Source organism: Rhincodon typus, chromosome 2, assembly GCF_021869965.1.
Source record: "Rhincodon typus isolate 14 chromosome 2, sRhiTyp1.1, whole genome shotgun sequence".
NCBI classification, from domain to species: domain Eukaryota; kingdom Metazoa; phylum Chordata; class Chondrichthyes; order Orectolobiformes; family Rhincodontidae; genus Rhincodon; species Rhincodon typus.
Window position 1 is genome coordinate 67274072 of NC_063333.1, and position 26851 is coordinate 67300922.

The 26851-nt window shown below is 40.9% G+C and overlaps 1 protein-coding gene across 1 annotated transcript in view; it reads left to right on the plus strand.

Annotated features, from left to right (window-relative positions):
* The window catches only part of sema5a (sema domain, seven thrombospondin repeats (type 1 and type 1-like), transmembrane domain (TM) and short cytoplasmic domain, (semaphorin) 5A), a 95483-nt gene that overhangs the window by 38111 nt on the left and 30521 nt on the right, over nucleotides 1-26851 (plus strand). Inside the window, exons 11-13 of the mRNA XM_048608254.1 lie at nucleotides 2542-2723; nucleotides 2988-3131; nucleotides 19404-19551. Coding sequence (XP_048464211.1) covers nucleotides 2542-2723; nucleotides 2988-3131; nucleotides 19404-19551 — 474 coding nt within the window. The remainder of the gene's footprint in view (nucleotides 1-2541; nucleotides 2724-2987; nucleotides 3132-19403; nucleotides 19552-26851) is intronic.

Here is a 26851-nt window from a genome sequence, read left to right on the forward strand (position 1 = left end):
CATTGAATTGATAAGAATGTTCATTTTTATTCTGTAAATTTCAATATAAAAAGCCTTGAAAAAGTAAAATCTTGTTGAATAAGCTGTAACTGCATTTTAATGGCAATTTTGATGATTTCGCTGTTGCTTGATGTCTGGAGGTCACCTCGATTTGTCATCAGATTCCAATTAATATCAGGAAATAGGAAAGTTATACCACAGAGATCACCAGATGTTTGTGAACAGCTTTCTTCAAAGTCAGAGGTGAACACTGCTACTTGCTGCTGACTACAAAATCCGAGCCTATAGTCTTGCTATGATGACACTTAATCCAGAGATTCTACAAATGGAAGTTTTGTAATATTTTCCATACTGCTCACTTTAGTCCTGTCTTACGTAGCTAATAGTTTTCATCTTAGTTCCTCCTATTGCATCTCCATTTGAGAAAATTAAACTGAAAGGTACCTGAAATAATTCCACAGAGGCTGTTATCCCGTTACCAACACCCTCTGTTTACACATGCAGAGTCCTTGACACTGATCCAGCTTCCTCAGAGCCAGCTGTAGGAGTGAACAGGATCTCTGACACTCCTGTTCTTACCTGTCAGCCAGGACCCCCTGACTGGACGAGATTAACAGCCCCAATCCAGGAACTCATATTCTATGAGGTCCACCGTCTGACCTAGTTACAATCACTACAACGCCATTTTCTCCTTCTCCCACCTTAATCTTCTGCAACAAAAACAGAAATTGCTGGGAAAGCTCAGCAGGTCTGGCAGCATCTGTGAAGAGAAAATCAGAGTTAACGTTTCGGGTCCGGTGACCCTTCCTCAGAGCAGCTGTTCTGCATATTGTAGGATTAAACCAGCAATTTTCTTTTCAGAGATATATCAGAAACAATATCCACCATCAGCGAAAGATTGAATAACAAACATTGCACTATGCCAATATGTTTCACATAATCACTGGAATGTATAAGAACAAAGAAATTAAGAACATAAGAACTAGGAGCAGGAGTAGGCCATCTGGCCTCTCGAGCCTGCCCTGCCATTTAATAAGATCATGGCTGATCTTTTTGAGACTGAGCTCCACTTACCCGCCCACTCACCATAACCCTTAATTCCTTTACTGTTCAAAAATTTATCTCGCCTTGCCTTAAAAACATTCAGTGAGGTAGCTTCAACTGCTTCACTGGGCAGGGAATTCCACAGATTCACAACCCTTTGGGTGAAGAAGTTCCTCCTGACCTCAGTCCTACATCTGCTTCCCTTTATTTTGGGATGCCCTCTAGTCCTAGTTTCACCTGCTAGCGGAAACAACCTCTCTGCCTCCACTTTATCTATTCCCTTATAATCTTATATGTTTCTATCAGATCTCCCCTCATTCTTCTGAATTCCAATGAGTATAATCCCAGTCCACTCAGTCTCTCCTCATAATCCAACCCTCTCAACTCTGGAATCAACCGAGTGAATCTCCTCTGCACCCCCTCCAGTGCTAATATATCTCTTCTCAAGTAAGGAGACCAAAACTGCACACAGTACTCCAGGTGTGGCCTCACCAGGACCCTATACAGCTGCAGCATAGCCTCCCTGTTTTTAAACTCCATCCCTCGAGCAATGGCAGACAAAATTCCATTTGCCTTTTTAATTACCTGCTGCACCTGCAATCCCACCTTCAGCGATTCATGCACAAAGACACCCAAGTCCCTCTGCACAGCAGCGTGCTGCAATTTTTTACCATTTAAAACATAGTCCATTTTCTTGTTATTCCTACCAAAATGGATGACCTCACACTTATCAACATTGTACTCCATCTGCCAGACCTTTGCCCACTCACTTAGACTATCTATATCCCTCTGCAGACTTTCAGTGTCTTCTGCACACTTTGCTGTACCACTCACCTTAGTGTCATCTGCAAATTTTGACACACCACACTTAGTCCCCAACTCCAAGTCATCTATGTAAATTGTAAACAATTTAGGTCCCAACACTGATCCCTGAGGCACACCACTAACCACTGACCGCCAACCAGAAAAACACCCATTTACCCCTTCTCTTTGCTTTCTACTGGTCAACCAATCCTCTATCCATGCCAATACATTACCTGTAATACCGTGCAACTTTATCTTATGTAGCAGCCTTTGGTGTGGCACCTTATCAAATGCCTTCTGGAAATCCAGATACACCACATCCATAGGTTCCTCATTGTCCACCATGCAAGTAATGTCCTCAAAGAATTCCACCAAACTGGAGCACGAGTTGGCCATTCAACCCCTTGCACCTGCTCAGGCAGTGAGTAAGATCATGGCTGATCCAACTGTGGCTTTAACTCCAGTTTTCTGCATGTCCCCATGACCCTCGACTCCCTTGTCAACCAAAAATTTGTTTCATTCAGCCACAATGATCATCATCACTAATCATAATGTAGGTGATACACAAAGAGAAGCTTATTGATTTCAAAGTATGAAACAATTGACAGTATTTGTAGAATGACCAACCAAAAATAATCAACTTCAATCTTATTTTAGAGTGCCCTGATATTTTACTTGCTGTTTGTCTTTCAGACAAGAAACGTGACTACGGATGGTAATTTTGGAGCCTGGTTGCCATGGAAATCCTGCAGCCATGCTGATGGTAATACCATCGGGTTATGTACCTGTAGAACTCGTCTGTGTGATAGTCCATCTCCACAGTGTGGAGGCCGACAGTGTGAGGGTGCCAGTGTGGAGGTTGCAAACTGTTCTAGGTAAGCAAACAGAATGGAAAGAGCCATGACTTACGTAATATTTTCCAGTCAAATTTTGTCTGGCTCACTCCTGTTAAATCTCCATCATCTTGACCTAGTATGTGACCTAAGATATATTTAGTAAAGTTCATTCACTGTAAAATCTAACTGATTTTTATCTTACACGTTGCAGACCAGGATATTGCAAACAATGATATACATCTTCACTCTTCTGCTTGTTGATTGTAATTGTTCAAGCTAAAATTTGATCACATTGTTTAATAGGAACGGTGGCTGGACCCCTTGGACACTGTGGTCTCCTTGCAGTACCAGTTGTGGAATCGGGTTTCAGGTCCGACAGCGGTCTTGTAGTAACCCAACTCCTCGGCATGGTGGACGTGTCTGTGTGGGACAGAACCGTGAAGAGCGGTATGTACAACACTTTCTTACGCTCCAATATATCATTCCGTTTAGAGGAAAAGGCAGTTACTGTATATGTGTTCTGGGTTGAGTTTCATTGCATTTCAAGCCAGGACTGTGCTGGTTAGAGCTCTGTAACAAGAGTGTCCATATTAGACAGAATGTAAAGGACCTTGTTTCGAGCACTGAAACAATGGTTGAGCATGACTTCTGTCAGACTTTTCATGGAGTTGTGTGCAGTATGTGCCATAATTGAAGGTATGATCCAAAATGGTGCCCTCCACAAGGAATCTGGCAAACAATAGTACGGCAATTCAACTAGTCTTTTTGAGGAACCCCCATGGAGGCCCTGATTTTTGATCCTGGATCAGTTGGAAACTGGCTGGAAAATTCCTGACTCTGTGAACTTGACCTTTAGAGATGGCTGTCTCCATTTCCCAATTTTGGCTTTGAGGGCCAGTTTAGATTGTGATTCTGGATAGGTCATCCCAAGGCTAATGAGGTATAAAGCCTATCTTGGAGCTGCAGCACTGTGGCCAGAAATATTAAAAAGAACAAAATATACATTGCTCCAGGCTTCACCTTCCTTCACTCACTTTACCCCCACACATTTCCAATGCCCCATCCTTGAAAACCCTACTAATGCCCTTGTCTCAGTCCCTTTGGCCCACTATATACCCTATGCCTCTCTACGCATATCCAATGGCCCCTCATATCCCTATGCCACTTAGTGCCTGTTTCCATCCATGATGTATCCCCTTCACCTACAATGTCAATTCACCTACTATCCACAGTAATCATGCACAGAGGACAAAAAAAGTACAGTTCTATTACATACTGTGGACTACACTATTGAATAAAGCTCTCTCAATCATAAAATCTAATTTGGCAGGTCTTGACTGCTTTGACACTTCTTGAAATGTCTTAAGAATCCAACGTTTCTTTGACAAGTTTGATATTTCTTGAAAGGTGCCTTTCATTCCTTGACAAGTTGGATAGTTCCCAGGGATTTATGTGCCTTTAGCACACAATCTTCTCCTCAGTAAACAATCTTGCCTAAAAATCACTGAAACCCACTCCCAAAAAATACTTGACTTGGTCCCTCCAGAGGATCTCTGCCATTCAGGCCTCACAGTGCCAGGGACCCCGGTTTGATTCCACCCTTGGGCGACTGTCTGTGTTGAGTTTGCACATTCTCCTTGTATCTGCATGGGTTTCCTCCGGGGTGCTCCGGTTTCCTCCAACAGTCCAAAGATGTGCAGGTTAGGTGGATTGGCCATGCTAAATTGTGTTCAGGGATGTGTAGATTAGGTGGGTTATGGGGGGAACGGGTCTGGGTGGGATGCTCTGAGGCTCGGTGCGGACTTGTTGGGCCGAAGGGCCTGTTTCCACACTGTAGGGATTCTATGATCTATTCTAAGATGTTGTGAGATTATATCCAGAGGGGTACCACAGCTCTCCAAATGGGTCCCTGATTATTCAAACCAAATCACTGAGAACTGACCTGCTGAAATATGCATGCTGTTGGTTCCACACACCACCGACCCCCAAAATCCAGTTTGAGTGGAGGCAGCTGATCATTTAATGGCCAGCTATCTCCATGAAGCATATATTTGTGAACAATGGCTTGCCCCCAATCCTCCGCCTCCTAAAATGGAAAATGCTGGGTTGGGGGTGACACTCAGGATATCCACTGGTGATTGTGCCATGGTGAAGAGGGTCTCTATCATGGTGTAAATGTGGATTTGAGTCACTCAGACTCTAAACTTGATGGTACAAATTGGGTTTAAATCGCATACTGAAACTGAAATAACAGAAGAAGAATGGGATTTAGAGAGAGGTAAATGAGTCAGACATAAAGAATGGAGATTCTATAATTCTGTTTTATACCTTCACAGCAATGGTAATGAAAGGTTATAAGGAGATTAGGCTGGCAACGAGTGATATCAATACATAGATGGAAGGAGGAAACAGGGCCCACTTATCAGGGCTCAAACGTGTCTGATTGATATCATCACTACGTCAAACTCTGGATTACGGTGCAATCCCAGTGTTTTCTTAAATTAGTTACTTATTCTGTGCATGAAATGGAAAAACGTATTGGTTAATGTGCTAGCAAGCTAATGATGTGAAGGCCTCCAGCTTCATGATAGGCAGAAACAGCAATATTTGAATTTGCTGGATTTTGTAAAGCTCAGAAAGACATTGAACTTAATATTCACTGATATTTTTCCATAAATTATGCATATATCTTAATCCTTGACTTGATTAATGAAATATAAACAGTTCTTTATAAACGTTCAGAGCTTACTAATCTGGACTCATCGCAAACTTGACCTTATGTTTTATTTCTCCAAAAAAACACATTTCTGCAAATGCACCGAATTGGATCTGGCATTAGTTTTGCGCCTTATTCCTAGTAATTTTATAATTATGTTCCACTGTGTGAAGCCTGAAATTTCTGGGTTCTCTGGGAAGTAGGAGGGTGACAGAGAAGTGGGACAGGAGCCTGATGTCTCTGCGTCAAAGCTGAATATTCCTGACAGGGGCTGACCTGGAGGGAAGATGTGACATCTGAATACGACAGAAATATAATTAAACTGGTTAATTGGCCCGTTGACAGCAATTTTTGGAGGCTTTTCAATTTTACAAATGGTAAATGGAGAAGGCGTGTTAGTGAGAGCTTAGTGCTGGCTTTATCGAAGAACCATAAACAGGATCAGTCTGGCCTGTCAGGGAGAATGAAACACTGAGAACACTGGCAAAGATTGAAAGAGAGGGAAAAATACCGGCACCACAGGGAGATGCTGACAGGATCCCAAATGGGCAATTGAGCATAAGAAATGGAGGGCTGGGTAGAAAATAGAGGTTGCATTTGGACATGAGGCTTTGGGAACAGAAAGAGATCACATGCTTTCAGCCTTATTCACACAACATTTCGAACCTTTAGTTAGGAAGAGGAGGAATAAACAGGGATGCAGACACAGACAGGGAAAGAGCTGCAGCCTCAGGGCCGACAGGAAGATCTGTCTCAGCTTAGAGATCAAGGAAAAGTACACGAGGGTCTGCAAAGTGCCTCCTGAGAACAGGGGTGACCTACCATCAGAAGCTCAGTTACCTTGAAATGTCCAAACTTGAGTGTTCCTGAAGACTGCAGCTCTCCTGAGAGATCATTGATTTGTGCCATGGTGGAGGATGTACTGATCCCCATGGGATCCCCTCTGGATCTTTCCAGGGATCTACCAGGATGTGTGTGATCTCACAATCTAGGGCTCATCGATGCTATAATGTGGTGACCACAGTCCTAGCTCTTCAATCGGGCCAGCAAGTGTGCACATTTATGGACTGACCTGCAAGTCAAGCTGAAAGAGCCATTGGATTTTGGATCATTGGTGGATTCCTGCAGGTGGATGTGTGATTGACTATATACGTGAGGTTACTAAGTTTCCAGTACACCAGCAACGGGCATTTCTCAACAGGAGCGGCTCCTATTCTATCAATGTCCAACTGGTCTGTGACCATTGCAGAAGGATCCTTCAGGTGCATGCACAGTTGAAGCAGTCAGGACCTGTACAGGCTTTGGGAATCACAGGTGCAACAACATTTCCAACTCCCCGCCCACCTGGTTAAGGAATGTTTACCTGGAGGTGAGGACTACCTGCTCAGGATATGGTGACTATCATCTATGAAGAACACACATATGGATGCAAAGTTAAGGTACAATATCTGCCACAAGTTGAGTAAATATTGAGTAAGTCACTGGGATTCAGAATGCATGATTCAAGTACCTAGAGTGACCCTGTGGAATCCTTCCAACATGTCCCGGCTGGAAGAGGCCCTTAACTGTTCCTTAAGATTCCAATTGGCACCAGAGCAGGAAATCTGCCCATAGGCAACAGACATAATCAGGGTGAACCATGTAGCTTCATGCTCCCATTATAAAAAATAACATTACAGCTCTGGAAAACATTAGCAACAGATTTATCAGAATGATACCAAGGATGATTCATTCTGTGATCCTGCCGTGCAACTTTGGCCACTTAATGCAGCATGTACCAACAACAGTCCACCCACCCATCCCACCCACCACTCCCCGCGCCAACCACTGAAACCTCAGACTCATCCAGAGAAGTATGTCTGGAGACCAGTATACTAAGACTGTATTTACGACAGCAGAGCCAATGTAGAGGGTGGTGGTGGTTATGGTCAGAGAGAATATAATAGATATACAAACTCTGAAAGGATTTATGATGATTAGTAGTGAAAGCCTATTTCCATGGGTCGTCGAATTGGAGATGAGGCTGGAATGTAGAATTAAAATTAAATGCACTCTGGGAGCTTAGAGAATTTCTGCAGACGAAGGTTTGTTGGAGATAGGGAAGTAAAATGGAAAATATCAATTAATGATTGCATTTCAGAGGAAATGTTACCGTATAGTTCATAATTCTGTCAGTTGGCAGACCACAGTAATTGGACAAGTTGTGTGTTGAGTTGCCCAATGAGATCAGCTAATTTGGCACTATGCTTGGACATCTTATGCCACCCATTCTTTCTTTCTGAGTGCGCCACAATTGTCCATATCCAATTTCCAGCAGCAGTGCTTCATTCACTTTTAAATTTTATCTGAGTCAATCTGAAGTACCTTTAGTGGTTTCATTGAATTTTATAAGTCTCTTAAGAGTTGATGCTATCTGAAAATTTGTACTGAGTCTCTGAATACAAACCATTAATATAAATTCTGTTTTTTTTAAATTAGGGGATTTTTATGGCAAATATACTCCACTTTGGTACCAATATCCTCATATGATAAAGATAATGATATTGATGGTTAAAAAATCTAGTTTTGTGCCACTTAGAAGCAGTAAAATTGGGTTTCTGAAATAATTTGCCTCTCTCCTGTGTATGTTATGTTAAGGTCTCATAACTGATTCATGAATGGCTATGGGTGATGTGCGATAGTATTCTGATATAACTCCTTTTATTTTTCAGCAGGAACTGTCAACTTGAAAGCAATAAGTGTATTTAAGACAGAGATAGATAGGTTCTTGATTAGTAAAGGGATCAAGGGTTACTGAGAGAAGGCAAGAGAATGGGGTTGAGAAACATATCAGCCAAGGGCTTTCCCGTGGGTCTCAGACTTAATCTGGTACCTACCAACCACCATCTCACCCACTTAAATGCTCTTCCCTACTCCTAAGTCACCACAGGGCTGGATATAAAACACAGCTTCAAAAATTCTTGAAAATTCATGAATGAAGAATCTGGGAAAAAAATATCTTTGGAAATATGTGGTCGTGAGTTTTGTCTCATCTAGGAGCTGGCAGCCCAGGATTTGCTGAAAAAAGATAGTGTGTGAACAACTTGTTCAGTTAGTGTGTTGTATGAAACATAAGTGAAACTGATGAGGTTAGCTTCCTGCTCACTGGTACCTGCAAATACTACTATCAAATAGTTTGCTGAATTTCACTGCCTGGACTCATACTTCAAGAAGCAGCAGGACTCTGTCAGAATCTGTTGACTAATGTTCCAACAGAACTCGTTTACATTAAGAGGTAAAGACAGAAGACAATTGTAACAGTAACAATATTAAGAGTGTAAAATTCTGAGGAAGGTTTGTTTGAATTATACGATGATAGACTGCATATATTGAATTGTATTAAATATGACCACCCAATCAGTAAGTCTATTTTTGCAAAATGTCAAAATTAAGTATTTGCTGATCAGGGCATACCCACTTCTTGTACATGCTTAATTCAAGACAGACTGACAACTGTAAATAGACCAAAATGGGAGAGATAATTCAAGCTATTTAACTTCAGTATATTGGATATTTACAATCTGTCTTTTTCTCAAACTGCAGAAGTCGTCAATAATGAGAAAAAATATATAAAATAGGTCATGTAAAAGGGTAGTCCAGGTGGTTTGCTTCATAACACATCTGTGAGCCAGCAGAGCATTGGACTCAGCAGTATTTCTTGATAACAGACTTTTGAGACTACTGATTATTTTTGCTTTTGGAAGGTCAAATTCCCTTTTAATAAAAAAAAAGCGCAGTAGCTTGGGGAGAATTCTTCACTAAGGCTTACATCGTGCATGAGAGTTTTGTTTGAGTGCTCCTTCTAAAGTGAAAGGAAGCACTCACTTTTTCTGTGCACAAAACCAACTTACTTAATTCCCATGCTTGAATTTAATGAATTTAACAGACTTTAAGAAGACAAGTTTATTTCACTGGGGCAGGAGACATAGAGGTTTAGGACTGAGAAAAGAGCACACACTGAAGTCTAACTTGAAGTGCTGCCAATAGAAGCAGAAAAGTTGGCTTTAGTTCATTAGTTTGGAGCACAGCTCTCCAATTTGTTCAGCAATAGATTCTAGCTGAAAAAACATGCCTGATGTTTTTGGAGCTTTCCTAGACATTTTTGAAATAAAGCTGAACGTGTTTAAAAGACTAGCTCAGCAGCTTGAAAGAAAGCAAATTTTGTAAGACACTTAAAAACACTGGAATTTTTTCATGCATTTTGTCAAAGGCTATCATCCCTGATTAGATTTCAGTTTCAACATTGTTTGTAGAGGAGATTCCTCCTTTTCCTCAGAATAGACTCGAAAGTATGATGATTCTATTTTAAAAGACCTGTGCTGCAGCACGTTTCCACATGTCAGATGAACACGATTAGCAAAGTTAAGTCAGCCTTTGCGTGCAGCTGCTTGGCAGTTTGACAAAACTTAAACCACAACAGACAGCAGAGTTTATACAGCATTGAGGCCCCATGGACCAGTTGAAATAGTGACGTTTGCCAAAGTCCGTGACTGTTAGTCCTTATTCTACGTCATTTATGTTGAACAGCTGGTAAAAGTCAGCTCTAAGTTTTTGTTCCTGTCGCTAGTTATTCTTACTATTTGATTGTCCATACATGGACATTATTAAAACGATCAGAGCTGTACAATTTTCATATATAAACATCCACCCTTAACTGTGCGGCACATAGTAGGTAGACAGGATGATGAACATCCCTGACCTATTTTTTGCATTACTTTAAGCATCATTCTAAGAAGCAAGTTGACAGGTGATAGAGCAATAAGATTCTATTTAGCATACGAATTCTTGAATTATTGCATTGGTTACCCCATTAAAACAAGTTATGTAAAGTGAACATTAAATTTGCAGCATTTTTCTTTTTAAAAGTAATTCATGTTTCTAACTTGAGGGTGTCATAGATCCCTCTCAAATTTAGTGAACTCCCGTGAAAGGAATTAGATCTCACTACCCTGTAGTTAACTGTACAGAAGTATAACACAGGACATAATAATACTACCACCTGTAATCTGAGCTTTCTATTTTTCAGAAGGATTATGCCTTTGGTATATGGGAGAAAGGTTCACACAAGAATCACCATAGTTGTGTTGAAATTGAGATAGGCAAGAACATGTTGACACAGAGAGAAGCAGGAGCAAATCATCCCATATGGCTTTCATGCAAATTAAAACTTCTGGTTTCAAAATAACACTGCTGCCTCTTTCTTGTTCAGGATAGAATCTTTAAATAGAACAACAGCAAAGGAGGCCACCAAACACATCAAATCTGTGATGGCCATTTTGTAGAACAGCCTAGTTCGCCCTTTTTGCCCAACATTTTCTCCAGGTCCCAGCATATTTTTTTCTCATTCAGGTATTTATCCAATTACTTTTTAAAGGCTATTGAATCTGTATCTGCAAATCTGGTGGGCAGTGCACCTTGCTTCTCCTTTCAAATGGCTTTAGCAGCAGAAGCTGTTGCCACAGTTTTAATGTAAAATGCACTTTTAGTCCAGTGCCCTGCTGGAGAACAACAATAACTCTGGGATATCACCCTTAAACTTGAATCAGAATGTTATTATGTGTTGCATGGTTTGGTCAGGGTTTCCACAGCCATAGCCAGATGAGGTTTTGAAGTGTCACTTGTATACCCAGGTTACGACATTGGCCATGTCCAGTCTGTATTCTGTTAAAGATCATCGCCATGCTCCAGGGGAGACTGGTTGTTCAGGTGTTGTGTTTAAGACAATGGCCCATTTTTTCAAATAGTTGATGTTGTCTGGGATTACTAACAACCATTCCCAAGCTTTGTGATTTTCAGGAATTCTTTTCAAAGGAGTGGGCTAATTCTGGGCTGGGCCACAAATCTGCAATCAGCCATCTCAATCTCACTGGTTTCATTGTGTGAAGACCTGCTTCTGCACAGTTTCCCTGAAGTTGGGTCAGCTTGTCAAGAATCAGCATTTACAGCTCCTCAGATATGACCCCAACTGTAGGCTGCATGAAGGAACCGTATGAAAGGTATATTCACAGGGTCACGCTCAAGTTTCCAATGCCAAGGTTAGCTCACAGACACACCCGTGGCCTCTCATGATCCTAATTCTATGGTATGTCCCTTCAGACACTCCCCATTGCCCGTCATCCTTCCCCTAATGCCAACATATAGCACTTCCATACCCACTCACTGTATAGAAGGAATGAGAGTTAAAGTGCCAGTTGTCTGTTTAAAAAAAAACGGTAAAAAGATGATTAATCTATAACATATCACTTTTTAAAAAATTGCTTTTCCTGGACAGTGTGATAAAAGTATCAATAATCCAGACCCTTTCAATAGCTAAAACCCCAAGGCACTCGAAACCACTTAAATCTTTGCAAACAGACATTGTAACATTGATAGAGATTAGACAGCCAGAACTGACAATCAAGCAGGGGCTTAGATATTTCAATATTCTAATGGTTGTCTGGGCATTTAGGCAAGTATACATGATAAAGCTTGGTTCAGGGCCCAAACAACTGACTGACTGTAACAGTAAGGTTCATTACTTCTAAACAGGCTCTAGTGGCTGCATAGGCAAGGAGGTGCCACACTTTGGAATTCAGAGGAAGGGAGGGGCAAGAGGGTCCATGGAGCATGTCTGAGAGACATGGGGTGGCATGGATAAGACATGGAAAATTTGAGAGTCCTGCTGGACATTATTTGTTTTTTTTTATTGCAGCACAGAACTGGGCCTTTTCAATAGCTCGACTTCATAGATTTCTGTGGCTGTGTCTGAACATTTCCTGCGGTAGGGTGGCCCAACTGCAGCTGGCACTGCCCCTAAAACTGTCATTTCCTGAAGGTGTGCCCAAAGATGGGATTTTCTCTAATTCCTGCTAGCTGACTCAAGGTTGAAAATTTGACCCAATGTATTTGTCTGCAAGGGATGTTTCTACCTAAGCCTCCTTCAGGTCTGATTAGTATTGCAAAGTTGGAGATGCTTGATTTGTGTCCAGAGAAAGTTTTCTACAGCTCTGTGGTGTGTTGGAATATTTTGAAGGTCCCTGTAGATTGGGAACTCCAGATTGCTGCTGATATTTCTGTGTGTTTCTGTACTCGAGCCCTGAAGGATGTATCAGCCAGACTGAGCTGCAACAGATAATGAAAGAATCAAAAAGAAGGGAAAAACTACTTGATCTTGTTTGGACCAATTTACCTATCACAGATGTGCCTTTGACAGTTTTTGGTAGTTGTGACCACTGCATGATTTCTGTGAAGACAAAGTTGCATAATCAAACTGACGCTGGCACTTCCACAGTGCTTAATGGGCTAGTTTGAGAACAGATCTAACAGTTCATAGCTAGGTAACAGTGAGGGACTGTGGACCATTGTGATAGCAGAATTGTCCATGAAGAGCATAGAGGAGAGTGATTGATTTGAATGGAAGCAGTCATTGAGGCAGTCAACAAAATGGCTGTCGAGAGGGAGTTACATGGTCAGATCGACAAAAATTAAGAATTGTAATCCTTGCAAAGTTTAAGAAGATTTGAAGACCCCCAGTGTCATTAATGTTTGGGGAGAATTGCTGACAATTCAATGGGATCTATCTTGAATGCATTTGCAATTTGATGTGCTCTGTGGAGCGTTTGTTCACAGTCTGTAATCCACATTTACCACATTAATTGTGCCCTGACAATACATGTGCAACTTAAATTTTAATTTGTATTAATGTTCTAACATTGTTTGGTCAAATTTATTGTTTGTTCAAAACTGTGGAATTTTGTGACTTTAGTTCCTTATTAAGTCCTCTGGATCTCTCACTTCGTATACTTTAAACATAAATGTTACTAGTCCCTAGTCAGATTGTAAAGTTAATTTGACAGCATGGTCTTGGATTGAAACATAATTTGAACATTGTAGCATAATGTCTTTGCAGTTGAACAGAATGTGTACGCACATTGTACCTGTTTCAATGCAATAAAATCTCCCTGGTTTAAAATTTAAAAAGTCCTGGGAAGTAATTGTCAGCCATCAACTAGCTGGTGCAAGTTATATAGAAACACCACCAATCAGAATCCACGTGCAAACCAATCAACACACTATTTTCTTACAGTATAAAATATTGGTCCTATTTACATTGGTCTTCTTGCAAATGCCTTGCTGAGTGCAAGGTGAGTTCAAGATTTGAAAGAAGTTTTCAAAATCATGAGCAGGCTGGACAGAGTAGATAGAGAGAAGTTGTTCCACTCATAAAAGAATAAAAAAACAAGATGGCATAGATTTAAAGCAATGTCTAAAAGAAGCAAGGGTGATGAGAGAATTTTTTTTATATACAGTGAGTAGTTAAAGTATGGAATGTGCTGCCAGGAAATGTTGTGGAGACAGGTTCATTTGAGGCGTTCAAGAGAGCAGTGGATGATTGTTTGGATACAAATAGTGTACAAGATATTGGAAAAAGCAGGAGAGAATGGCACTAGGTTATGGAACCAGTGCAGGCAGGATGAGCCAAGTGGCATCCTTCTGGGCTGATGCTTCGTCTTGGTCTTGCCCTGAGGCCTGCAAGATCACAAATGCAGCCCCTTGGATTTGTTCCACTTGATATCGAGAAATGGCTGAAGGCACTGGATATGTCAAAAGTGTATGATTTGGAGTTTTCAATTTAACTTTATTTGTAAAAGACTTTAGCCAATTTTAGGCTGAGCTCTGAAAGTTACTTTAGTTCTGAATTGTTAGAAGATCACACTGGGTAAAGGTATACTTTCACAAGTGTCTTGTTCTGTACTGTTGACTGAAGTTGTTTTTCTATCTTCTCTCCTTATTGCACATCTGACTGCTGAAAGTTCCTGCTTTTTAATCCTTGCTAGCCAGTACTCCTATGCATGATCAGTAGTAGCTTTACCCTCTGATTAGCTTGGCAATGTATGAATAGAACATGATAAGTCTCAGATTGACTAGATGCCATGTGCGCAATTTCTAATTGGTTTCTTAAGGATAATGGTCATCTTATGGATATCACCTCATATTACTGCCTGACTGGCTCCTTAGGATGTGGGTCAGTTGTAGGAATATCCTTTTCACTGCAGCTCTGCCCTGTTCATTTACTAAGTTTATAATTCTCCACTAAGAAAATGAGGTATCACAAGGTAATTTTCTATCTCTGATTATGTATAATTGATGCATCTAGATGTTCTTGTGAATTCAAGAACCTCTCGATATGTAATTGAAAGAATCATCAGTATAATGTGGATAAATGTGAGGTTGGTAAATTGAGAGAGGGGAATTGTCAACGTGACCTGGGTGTCCTCTTGCACCAATTGTTGAAATTAAGCATTTAGGTGCAGCAGGCAGTAAAGAAGGCAAACTACATCGGTCTTCATGGTGAGAGGATTTGTGTACAGGAACAAGGATGTCTTGCTGCAATTATACAGGGCACTGGAGGGCCATGTCTGGAATAGTGTGTGCCGTTTTGCTCTCCTCATCAGAGGAAGGATGTCGATGCTATAAAGAGAGTGCAGCAAAGGTTTACCAAATTGATTCCTGGGATATTATGAGGAGAGATTGAGTCGGTTAGGATTCTATTCACTTGAGATTAGAAGAATGATGGGAGATTTCATAGAAAGCTATAAAACTTTGACAGGACTAGGCAGGCTAGATGCAGGAAAGATTTTCCCAATGGTGGGAGAGTACACAACCAGGGGTCATATTTAAGGATAAGGTGTAAACCTTGTAGGACTGATATGAGGAAAGATTTCTTCACCGAGAGTGGTAAGCCTGTGGAATTGGCTACCACAGAAAGTGGTTGAGGTCAAAGCATTGTGTTTTCAAGTAGGAGGTAGATATAGCTCTTGTAGCTAAACGGATCAATGCATATGGGTGGTTGCCAGGGTTACGCAACTGAGCTCAATGATGAGCCAGGATCATATTGAATGGTGGAGTAGACTTGAGGGGTTGAATGGCTATTCCTGCTCCTATCTTCTATGTTTTCTATGTTTATGATATGACTTCACAGTGACTGCAGATGCCTGGAATAAATGCACTAAAAATTCACTCTGAAACAATAGTACAACCTCCTGTTGTTCCCAAAGAAATAGGGGGTCACATTACCAAGACTCTGATCACAATATTGAACTAGAACTTCATTCCACAGTAATCTGTGTACATTGGCCTGTTACAGACTTTAAAAGAAAATGCTGTTTTATCCTTTAAGGTCTCTAAATTAAAAGCTAAGCCAATTATAACACAAAACTGCGTGGCTTCAAGCTAAGGCTGTTTCGCTTCAAAGAGTCTTCACATTTGTTAGCCACAATCAAGCAAGCCATAAAAGTGCATTTTCCCCAGCGCTGAGTTTATGTTAGCCTGGGACCAGATGGTCAATCTCACCTTTCACAGCATGCAGCCTAACAGCATGCAGCTACAGACAAAAGTTCACAGGGTGATACTCGCACCTCACATAAAGCAGATCTGAATATTATATCATTACACGTAGCTAACCTACAACTAATTGTTGAAAAATAAACTCAATCCTATGAAGGCTTACGGGCCCTAACGACATCTTGGCAATAATACTGAAGACTTATGCTGAAGAACTAGCCATTCCCCTCGCCAAGGGGTTCCAGTACAGTTACAATGCTGTCATCTAAAATTATGGAAAATTATCCTGGCGCAGAAAGCAGGACAAAACCCAACAGACCAATTACTACCACTCAGGCTACTCCTAATCATTAGCGGAGTGAAGGAAGGTGTCATCAATATTATCAAGCTATTAAGCAGCATATGAACAGCAATGATCTGCTTGCTGATGCTCAGATAGGTTCTACCACACAGCTACAGCCTCCTTACAGTCTTAGACCAAACATGGACAAAAAGATGAAGTTAGTTCAAAGATGAGATGCGAATGACTGCAATTAACATCAAAGCAGCATTTAACCAAGTACTGTATCAGAGAGACCCAGAAAACCTGAAAGCAGTGGGAATCAGAGGGGAAACTCTCCACTGGCTTGAATCATACCTCATATTAACGAAGATGGTGTGTTTGTTGGAGGACAATAGTTTCAGCTCCAGAAGTTCACCACAAGTTCTAAGTGTTCGAGGTCCAACTGCCTTCAGCTGCTTCATCAATGAACGTCCCTCCTTAAGGTCAGAAGTGGGGGTATTTGCTGATGATTGTACATTGTTCACTACCATTCTCAAGTCCTAAGATACTGAAGTAGTCTGTGCCCACGTGCATCAAGAACTGAACAACTGAACTAATAAATGGGAAATGAAATTCTTGCTACACAAGTGACAGGCAATGACTATCTACAGTAAGAGACAGAATATAACCACAAATCTTCTCGTGATGTTCAATGGCATTATCATCACCAAATTCTTCACTGTCAACCTTCTGGAGTAACAATTGACCAGTATATGAACTGGACCAACAGTATAAATATTGTAGGTGTAACATGTGGTGACAGATTGGGAATTCTGCTGCAAGAAATTAACCCCTGACTGCCCTGTCCACCACTGTGTTGATACCAGTTAGGAGTGTATTTGCATATTCTCCAATTGTTTGGAAGAGTGCAGCTCGAGAAACATTGAACACCACATTATAATGCAGTCTGCATAATTTACACATTACCCTCCATCTTAAATAGTCACTCCCTCTGCCATCAACGCACAGTGGCAGCTGTGTGTGTCATCTACAAGTTGTACTGCAGAAATTTGCCAAGTCTCCTTTGACAGCAACTTCAAAACCTGTGACCTCTACCACCTAGAAGAATAAAGGTGGCTGGCACATGGAAACACCACACCATGAAAGTTCCCCACCAAGCGACACACTGTCCTGATGTTACTGGAGGCGGCACGGTGGTCCAGTGGTTAGCACTGTTGTCTCACAGCGCCAGGGACCCAGGTGACTGTCTGTGTGGAGTTTGCATATTCTCCCAATGTCTGCATGTGTTTCTGCTGGGTGCTCTGGTTTCCGTCTGCAGTCCAAAGATGTGCACGTTAGGTGGATTGGCCATGCTAAATTACTCCGTAATGTCCAGGGTTGTATAGGCTAAGAGGGTTAGCAATGGTAAATGGGGGGTTTACAGGGATTGGGTGGGGGAGTGGAATGCTCTTCGGAGGGTTGATGTAGACTTGAAGGGCTGAATAACCTCTATCTGTGCTGTAGGGATCCTATGATTCTAACTATATTGTCATATTACTATAGGGTCAAATGTGCCTGATCCTCTTCCTAACACCACAGTACCTGTGTTACTTGGACTGGAGCAGTTCAAGAAGGAAACTCACCACCAGCTACCCCAGGGGAATTAGGGATGGGTGTCAACTGTTGGCTTATAGACAAAAACTTCCTCACCCCACTAATGAAGTAAAACGAATCTAAACCCTTCATGATCTTAAACACCTCTGCTAAATCTCCAATAAGCTGCCTTACTCTAAAGCATTATCATTGCTGTTAGAAAACTCAGGAGTCGGAGTGAAGGAAAAACTAAACAAAAAGCGTTTGAAAATAATTAACAGTTGGGAATGCTTAAAATGTGGAGGCATGGTCACATGGTTGTTTCATAAATCTAGTCATCTAATCATCACTCAAAAGCATTCACATTTGAGCCCTATAAATGTATGTGAGAATTACTTCCATAAAATGCTGCCAAGTTCAGTGAAATTCCCTTTCAGAGATTCATTTGATTATCACGCCACCATTGTATTCAATCAGATATCATGCACTTAAGCTGTGTCACACACAGCAGTCAGCAAAATCCTAAGTGTAGTATTATGATGTTGCAGGTGCTGAAATACAGTACAAAGGGGTCCTCTATTCCCAACAGAAATGCATGGTTGTCATTCGTTCACTAGAAACATTTAATCATCTGTAGTAATGCACTTTCACTGTTGTGTTTAACTCACGGGCTAGCAAAATGTTTTTGAAATACGTTTGCCTTACTTTCATCATTAAGTTGCATTTAGACCTGCAACGTATAACCTTTTTGTTCTGATGTGCACATCTTATTGTATTCTCATGAGCCCTCCACATTATCTTAGGTTTTAGTCAAAAACATTGCTAATACTCACGCAAGTCCAGATTTTCCGATGGCCAGACAGTTATTAATCCAGTGTAGGTTGGAGTTGCGCATGTGTATCCTGTGGAATCCCAATTTAGCAGATTTGGAAGGAATTGCCCAGGAAATTGAATTTTCCGCTGGGCAATTCCACTATGTCTGGAAAATGCCTCTCTGAAAGAATTTGGAGAATTCCAATATAATTAAAAACAGTAGTTACACAGGAAAGGTTAGACTATTAAATACAGTTTTACTCCTGAGTAACAATTAAACAGACCCCTTACACCCCCAACTACACCATCCCCAGGTCCCTTGCACAATGCCCCCTACCGTCACTGCTGGACCTGACTGTGCATTCCCTCAACTGTTCTGTGACTTGATCCCACCCCCACAGCCACCACAGGACCTGACACACCAGCTCCCCCCATCCCTTGTCAACCCCTGGACCCAACACTCATCCTCTCTGTCCCCTGATGGACCAATTTCTCCCCCCATCCTGACCTACTGCATCACTTACCTGGCTCTCTTTCCAACTGGCATTCTACCCTGTACCTATGTAGCAAGCTACCTACCTGGCAGCATACCCCTAGCAATCTATCCCCTACCCATCTGGCACCCTAACATCACACTTACCTTATGTACTTACAGTTTGATAGCAGGTGTCAAAGTGGCTGTCAGGGCCTGTAAATTTCAGAGTCCAGTAATTGACTGCAGTGATTAGGGGCTGTGGTTTGTCTCCCTCCAGCAGTTCTGCACTACACAAGAACCGTCAGAATGGAAGTATGTCTATGCCTGGATTGAATCTCCTCTCAGAAATGCAGATTTCCCTTCTTTCATTAAAAAAATGGCCAAGGGATCAATCTGTGTGAGATTACCACTATTTGGAAAATCCAGACCAGCCACAAGATTTTCCTGTGATTGCTACTACACAGTACGTTTATTCTCATCACTCTGCTGCTTTTCTAGGTATTGCAATGAACATCTTCAGTGCCTTCCACACACATTCTGGACGCCTTGGGGTCCATGGGAACGCTGCACCGCACAGTGTGGGGGAGGTGTCCAGGCCCGCAGGCGAACATGTCAGAATGGTAATGACTGTCCAGGCTGCAAGATGGTGAGTATAATATTGAGGGTCACCAAAGGCTTTATGTGTCCTTTCTAATAGGACAATCTGATATTTGGAGTTGGAGTTTACATGATTCACAAAGGTTTCTCTAAATGCCTAAAATGCAATCTTTTGCCTTGCATTGTTTGTGACGTGAAAATGATTTTACTCCGAAATTCTCAAGCATATATATAGTGTAATGGCTGCAAAGTTAATTTCACTGTAAAGCAAATATCCAAAAACATGAAATCTTTATGATATCACACAGTATAGAGTGTTAAAAATTGAGGCGTCAGCTGAATTAATTTCCACCACACATAAAAATTACATGGCAAGTAGAAAGATATACATTAAGATTAAATAGATACAGTTAATGAATTTTTGAAGCCTTTTTTGCAGCACCAGCAGCGTAATGTGTGTATAGGAAATTCATAAACACAGATCCACTTGTTTTCTTTCCTCATCGCAAAGTTCAGAACAGCAGTATACTTGATAGATAGATTGCTATTGGAAAATTCAGACCTGTTTGAGGCTGGTGATTCATCTTACGAGTTTTATTGATTCTCTGGCCATTGTTCCGACATATCATTAACCCTAAATGTCTGCCATATACAAGTAGTGGTTATGGCAATGGTTGGGTTGGGGTCAGAGCTGTGCTTACTCATACTTAGCTAAACATGGGCTTTGGGGGTCAGCAGACATATTGTCATCAAGAGTCCTGGGCATGCCCAGTATAAAACTGTAAACCATTTGAATGAATTAAAAACTGATGAGTATTAAGATAGAGTCTGTGAACATTTATTTGAAAGCAAGGAGCCTTGACTTTATAACAGTATTTTAAGGCAAATAGAGTGGAGCTGCTGCCTGCAAATCTGTGTGACAATGATTTACCATCAGGCCCTGTAATGACTTTGAGCCATCAGATATCCAAAAACCAAAACTTTCAACTCTCGATGTGCAAGCTTCCATAAATCTGTTGGTTTTGAGGGCTGTGAAATTCATGCTGCATTTTGACAAGGAAGAATTTTATAGATCTGGCTGCCTTAGGTGTTACAGAACTGCTTCTCACTTGCAATGACTCTATAACATGAAGAGATTATTAAATGTCAGCAATTTCTTCATTTAAATTCAAGAAAGTTGGAAAAAGGAGCATTTTATCAAAAGATATCCAAATCTGCTTTCTTGTGTTTTAAAAATGTAAGGGTCAGTTTTGCTCTGGGCATTGAACTTAGGTTTGAGACAAGTGAAATGCAACTGAAGCGCACAAAATTAATATTAAATCCAACTTCATTTATAAGATAAGCTTATTTAAATGACTCAAATACTCCTTGGTACATGTCTACTCCTGGCAGGCTATAGCACCTGGAACCTGGAAGGAAGTTAGTTGCTAGGGCAGTTTGAGAGGCCTGATGAAAAAGCAATGACCACAATGGTCAGGGCATGTATTGTTAAACATAAGGCCCAAAAGCAGTAACAACACAAACCCAGTACCTGTTCCACAGATTCTACCCTGGTCCTTGGCCAGAGCCTCAAACTGTCCTCACTGTGTGTCACAAAACCTGTCTGCTTCCACCTTCATAACAATGTGTCATCTTCTGCTGAATACCTCATCCATGCTTTTACAGTTTTCAGAAAGAGTGAAGTGGAGATATGACTAAGAAGCAGAACGTCATGGGTATTAATCTCAGGACTACTTCTGGTGAAACGTGATGAAGCTAGAAATAGGGTGATTGTACAGATAAATGCTTGGATGGAGAGATGGTGCAACAGCGTGGGCTTTAGAATCCTACGGCGTTAGGACCAGTTTACAATGAGTTGGTACACTAAACAGGCCATACACAGACAGTTTGCAGCGTAACACAGCAGAAACCATTGTGAGACATGCAAAGACCAGACCATGCATGGTTTGCTGGTGCTGTTGGGGTGGGTTTAAATTGAGTTCAAAGGCTATTTCCAAGGAAATTACAAAATATTGCAAAAACCATAGATAGTAATGATGAGGGACTTCAGTTATCCTAATCTAAATTGGAACAGTAATAGTGCAAAGGGCAGACAGGGGGAAGAGAATTTAAAGACTGTTCAGAAGAACTTTCTTGATCAGTATGATTTTGGTTGAATAAGGAAGGCCACATTGCTGGATCTGAGGTGGGTGAATTAAATCAAGCTTGACTAGGGGATCATTGAGAAAATAGTGATCATGGTGTCACAGTTATTATTTGGTTTAGATTAGGCACGGAAAAAGACGAGATGGGACCTAGTGTTAAATACTTAGTTCCAATATCAGTGGGCTGAGAACAGATCTCTCCCACATAAATTGGAATCAAAGACTACTATGTAAAACTTTAGAAGAAGAATGGGTTGGCTTTAGAAAGGAGACAGTTTGAGTATAATTGATGGCAAATGAAAAGGATAGAGAGTGGGATAAGCAGAAAAGGGATGCAGATGACAGAGATAACACAGTATGGAGCTGGAGGAACACAGCAGGCCAGGCAGTATCAGAGGAGCAGGAAAGTTGACATTTTGGGTCAGAACCCTTCTTCAGAAATCCCTATCTCTGCTGATGACAGATGTCAGGTTGATATTGTGAATGAGGCTGAATATCTGAAGTTCAGAGTGGAAGTGAAAAAGGAAGTAATCGATGCAAAGTGGATGAGAAGAGATTGGCAAATAACACAAAAAGGAAATCTAGAAGCTTCCTATAGATGTGTAAACAGTAAAGGAAAGTAAGAGGAGGGTTGTGGTCACTTAGGGGCTAAAAAATGATCCATGCATGGAGATAGATAAGATGGCTGAAGTACTAAATGAATGCTTTGCATTTACCTTTACCACGGAAGAAGGTGCTTCCAAAGTAACAGTGAAAGGCAGTTGAGGCACGTGATGGATTGAAAATTGATAAAAAGGAAGTGTCAGAAAGGCTGACAGTACTTGAAGTCGATAGGTCCCCAGATCTAGGCAGGATGCAAATGATGATGCTGAGGGAAGTGAAAGGGCCACTTGCAGGAGATACTTGCCAAAGCTTTTAATGCTGCTTAGATGTGGAGTGAAGAGTGTTTCCAGAGGAGTGAACAATTACAAATGTTAAATTTTTCTTTGGCAAAAAGCGGATTATAGTAAATTTAACCCCGATGTTGGGAAAACTGACAGAGGGGACAATCCAGGCCAAGAGTAACAGGATGAGTATGGATTAATTAATGAAACCAAATAAGGATTTGTTAAAGGTAAATTGTGTTTAACTAACTTGATTTAGTTTTTGGTGAAGTACAGAAAAGATTAATGAGGTTAATATAGTTGAAACAGTATATATGAATTCCCAAATATTTACTTCCATCGAGGATATTGGTGAAGCAGATTGAATGTACCAGATATAAAATAAAATTTACAATTCTAAAGGGGTGCAAAAACAAAGCTCTGAGATTTTCATGAACAAATCATTAAAGTTGACATGGTAGATTAAGAAAGTAGTTAAAATAGCATTCAGACTCCTCGGCTTTATAAATGGAAGAACAATGTACAAAAGCCAGGATAGTACAACACACCTTTATAAAATGCTGCCTCGGCCTCAAATGGAGCATTGTGTCTAATTTTGGGCACCAAACTTTAGCTAAAATATGTAAGCTTTAAACAGGGTGCAGAGCAGAGTTGTGAGAATGGTTCCAGGGATGAAGGAATTTGGCTATGCTGATAGACTGAAGAAGCTGGGGTTGTTATCCTTAGAAAAGTGTTTGAGAAGAGATTTTATAAGTGTCCAAAATTATGAAGGGTGGAGACAGACGATAGATGGATACACTTCCCATTGGTGGAAGGGTTCAGAACCAGAAGATGCTGATATAAGCTAATTGCCAAAAGAACTGAAGGCCACATGAGGACATTTTTCAGCAGTGATTAGTTACAATATGGAATGCAGTACCTGTAGGTTTGGTGGTTTCAGACATGGCTTTCAGAAGTTAATTGGATAAGCAGCTGAAAGAAAATGAAGTACTGGGCTACAGAGAAAAGGTAAGAGGAATTGGGACTGGCTTCTGTACTGAATTGTAACAGAAATGACAGACCAAACAACCTCTTTCTGTACTGTAACCATATTATGATTCTAATTACACCTCTGAAGTATGTAGAATATTTTTCTAAATTGCAGGTGGTAAATAAATGCAGATTGTTATTGTTATCCCAAAAGAGAGTAGCCAGAAGGATTCCAAGTGATCTGTCGCTGAATGACCTTATCAGGGAAAAAAGTATCATTAACCTCCCCCTCTCGGATTGAAGAGGGGCCAGGTGTAGGGTCTGAGTTACAGTTTTTCTGCTCCCTAGCAAAGTGGATGTTTAGTTGGTGAACAAACAAGAAAATTATCCACAAAAGTCAGGAATCTTATTGCACCCTGTTTTTCATTTATAAATTTACCTATTGCAAAGCACCTGCCCTCAAGGAAAAGCCTAGAAGCCCACACAGACATGAAAGAGATGAGGAAACTTTATGTTAGAAAAATCTGCAGCTGCTGAAGACGTAAATTAAAAACAGAAAGTGCTGAGAAACTCACCTGGATTCGCAGCACCTTTGTACAGATAGTCAGAGTTAATGTTTCCAACTTAACACTAAAGAAGTGTCATATTGGACTCAAACCATTACATGGGTTTCTTTCTGTGTAGATGCTGCCAGATCTGCTGAGTTTCTCCAGCATTTTCTGTTTTTATTGCATGTCACCATTGCGGCCTGTTCCTCTCTTTCTTGTAGTTTTTCTCAGCTGCGAATTGCTGCAAAATCAGACCAATTTTTACATTCATTGGGATAAAACTTACAGATAATTGTATTGCAGTACAAACATTGAATTATTTGTGGTAAATGCTGTTTTCACAAACTTAATTATTTTAAATGACATGTTCATACAGTAATGTTGCCAACAGCAACTTTTAGACTATATCACTAAAATGATGAAACATGAAGGGTAAGATGAACGTTCATGCACTGCCTCAATTAGCTCTCATCTGTTAGAACATTGTTCATACATAAGACACCAGAGAAGTCGAAAGCAAGGCAGAAGGATTGTTATTTCCCTATAAAGTCATCTTTACACAGTTGGATGCTAACCAGCCTCAGTGCTGGAACATTTAAAGACACACTATTCATCAACTGGCAATCATTCAAGACAAATTCAGAGCAGAACAATTGGCTCCTGTAATAACCTAAATGAAAAAGTTTTTACAAGCCTCTTTCATCTTGTGAATGTTCCTTCATAGACTCCTGCAATAATAAGCGAAATGAATGCTTCTAGTCTTGTTCAGAAAGCTGAAAACATTGACTTAAGTGGTGTCATCCATGTGTCATAAAAATTCTATATTCAGCTCTTTTTTGGAAAGGCAGCTGGGAAACACGTGTCTAAACCTGGTTCTTAGATTCTTACAGATGACCACAAAGAAGCTAACTGCTGGGGCAAGCATTGAAGACATTTAAGGTAGCAATTGGGAGGTGCTGTGTCCTTTCTCAGGTATTAAATAGACACTCTGTCATCCCAGTTTGGGAGTAGGGCGGCTGGTGCCCAGTCGTACAGGTATGACGAATAAATTAATGGGATACACCTTTTAGGTGTCAAAGCCAGACACTTAAAACAGGTATTTGGTTCCTTTAATGTGCAAAATTGGGAACTAACTACTCTTGCCATGGGTGTCTTCCCCCAATATGTTAATGACTCCCTTTAGGATTTGGAAAAGGCCATGGCAAGGAAAATGGGAGTATTACCCTTCTATGTTCATGACAGTGCATTACATGATCTTTTTAAATCAACCAGATTATATATAAAAAATGGTTGAGCAACCTTTTACTTATTTATGTTATTAGGCCTGTCAAATATAGCTAGCTGCATCTGAGGAAAGAAAAGAAAAAACCTTGATCAAGCTGAATGTATGCCACCCATATTTCAATTTTCACAATATAATTCATATTAGCACTGTTTAAAGTTTGATTTCATATGTCTGTCAAAGTGTGGCAGGTGGAGATTTTTGTGCTTGTAGCAACATCTATGATTGATGTTCCATTCAACTCTGCCTTACAGCAGGCATTACACAGAAATAGTAATTGCACTGAAGTCATGCAGAATTCTTGGGAAACGCCTGAAGAATTGAAGTGTGTACAGGATCTGCAATGGGATAGAAGGGACATAAGTTTATATATTTGATGCAAAATTGATACTCAAGGTGTATCACCACATCATAAAATTTGACAAAGACATTCAAATATTTTCTGTTTTAATTTCAGCTTGTTATGACAGATATGCAGTACACAATCTCCAGTCACATCTGCCATCCCAGAAAATATTATGTTTTCTTTTCTTCCGTTTGCGTTTCTCCTCCATTCCTCCTTATTCCTACGATAGTTCCATGGGCAGCAGCAGAATTGGGTGTTCACATCTAAAATGGGCGAGACCAGGAATTGACTTTTCACTCCTAAAACCATGTGGTTTGGGGATCATGTCAGAGATTACAATGCTAAAAAATCTGAAACAAGAGCCAAATGTGAAACTAATAGAGGTGCGACAAAGGCTGAGCAACAATCCACTTGCAGGAAGTGAATTGGATACTTAGATATTATAATGACGCTGTATGCATTCATTTCACGTGTTGATTGGTCACGAACAGTTGCACCAGTACACTGGGCTTGCAGTACGCCCTGTGGTGTTTGTATATTTTCTCCCATCTCGGATGTCATGGGCATGTGCCTATCTGCTTGTTGCACTTACTCAGCCACATTCTGCAGTACATCCTGTCTGCTGCTGATCTGCTCCCTTCCCCATGCCACAGCCTCTCCTGTGCCCCCGATGTCTGTCCCCAAGCTCTCATCACCCTCTCCCCAGCCCTCATTGCCTTCTCATGCATTCATCAGCCTCTGCCAAATCCTCACTGTCCTTCCCTGGGTCATCATTGACCTCTTTGTCCCCAGTCACTCTCTCCTGAGCCTTCACCACCCTCTCCCTTCCCAGGCCCTTATCAGTCTCTGCCAGGTCCTCATACCCCTCTTCTGGCCCTCATCACTCTCTTCTAGGTCTTCACTGCCCGGTGTTCCCAGCTACTACAAGCTGCAGTCTGTCTGGCAATGGTGATTATCAATTACATCCATGTGCCAAAAAAATACTGTTACCATCCCTGCAGACACCAGTAACCGTTTAAATAGAGATGAATTTCCCAATGACTGAACAAAAGAACTGAGAGTTCTTTTTTGAAATTTTTACTGCAGCCAACAATCTAAAATGAACAGGGTCAAACGCTCTTCAACAGACAACTAATACATCGAACAACAGAAGACGTGTTCGCATTAACTAACTCA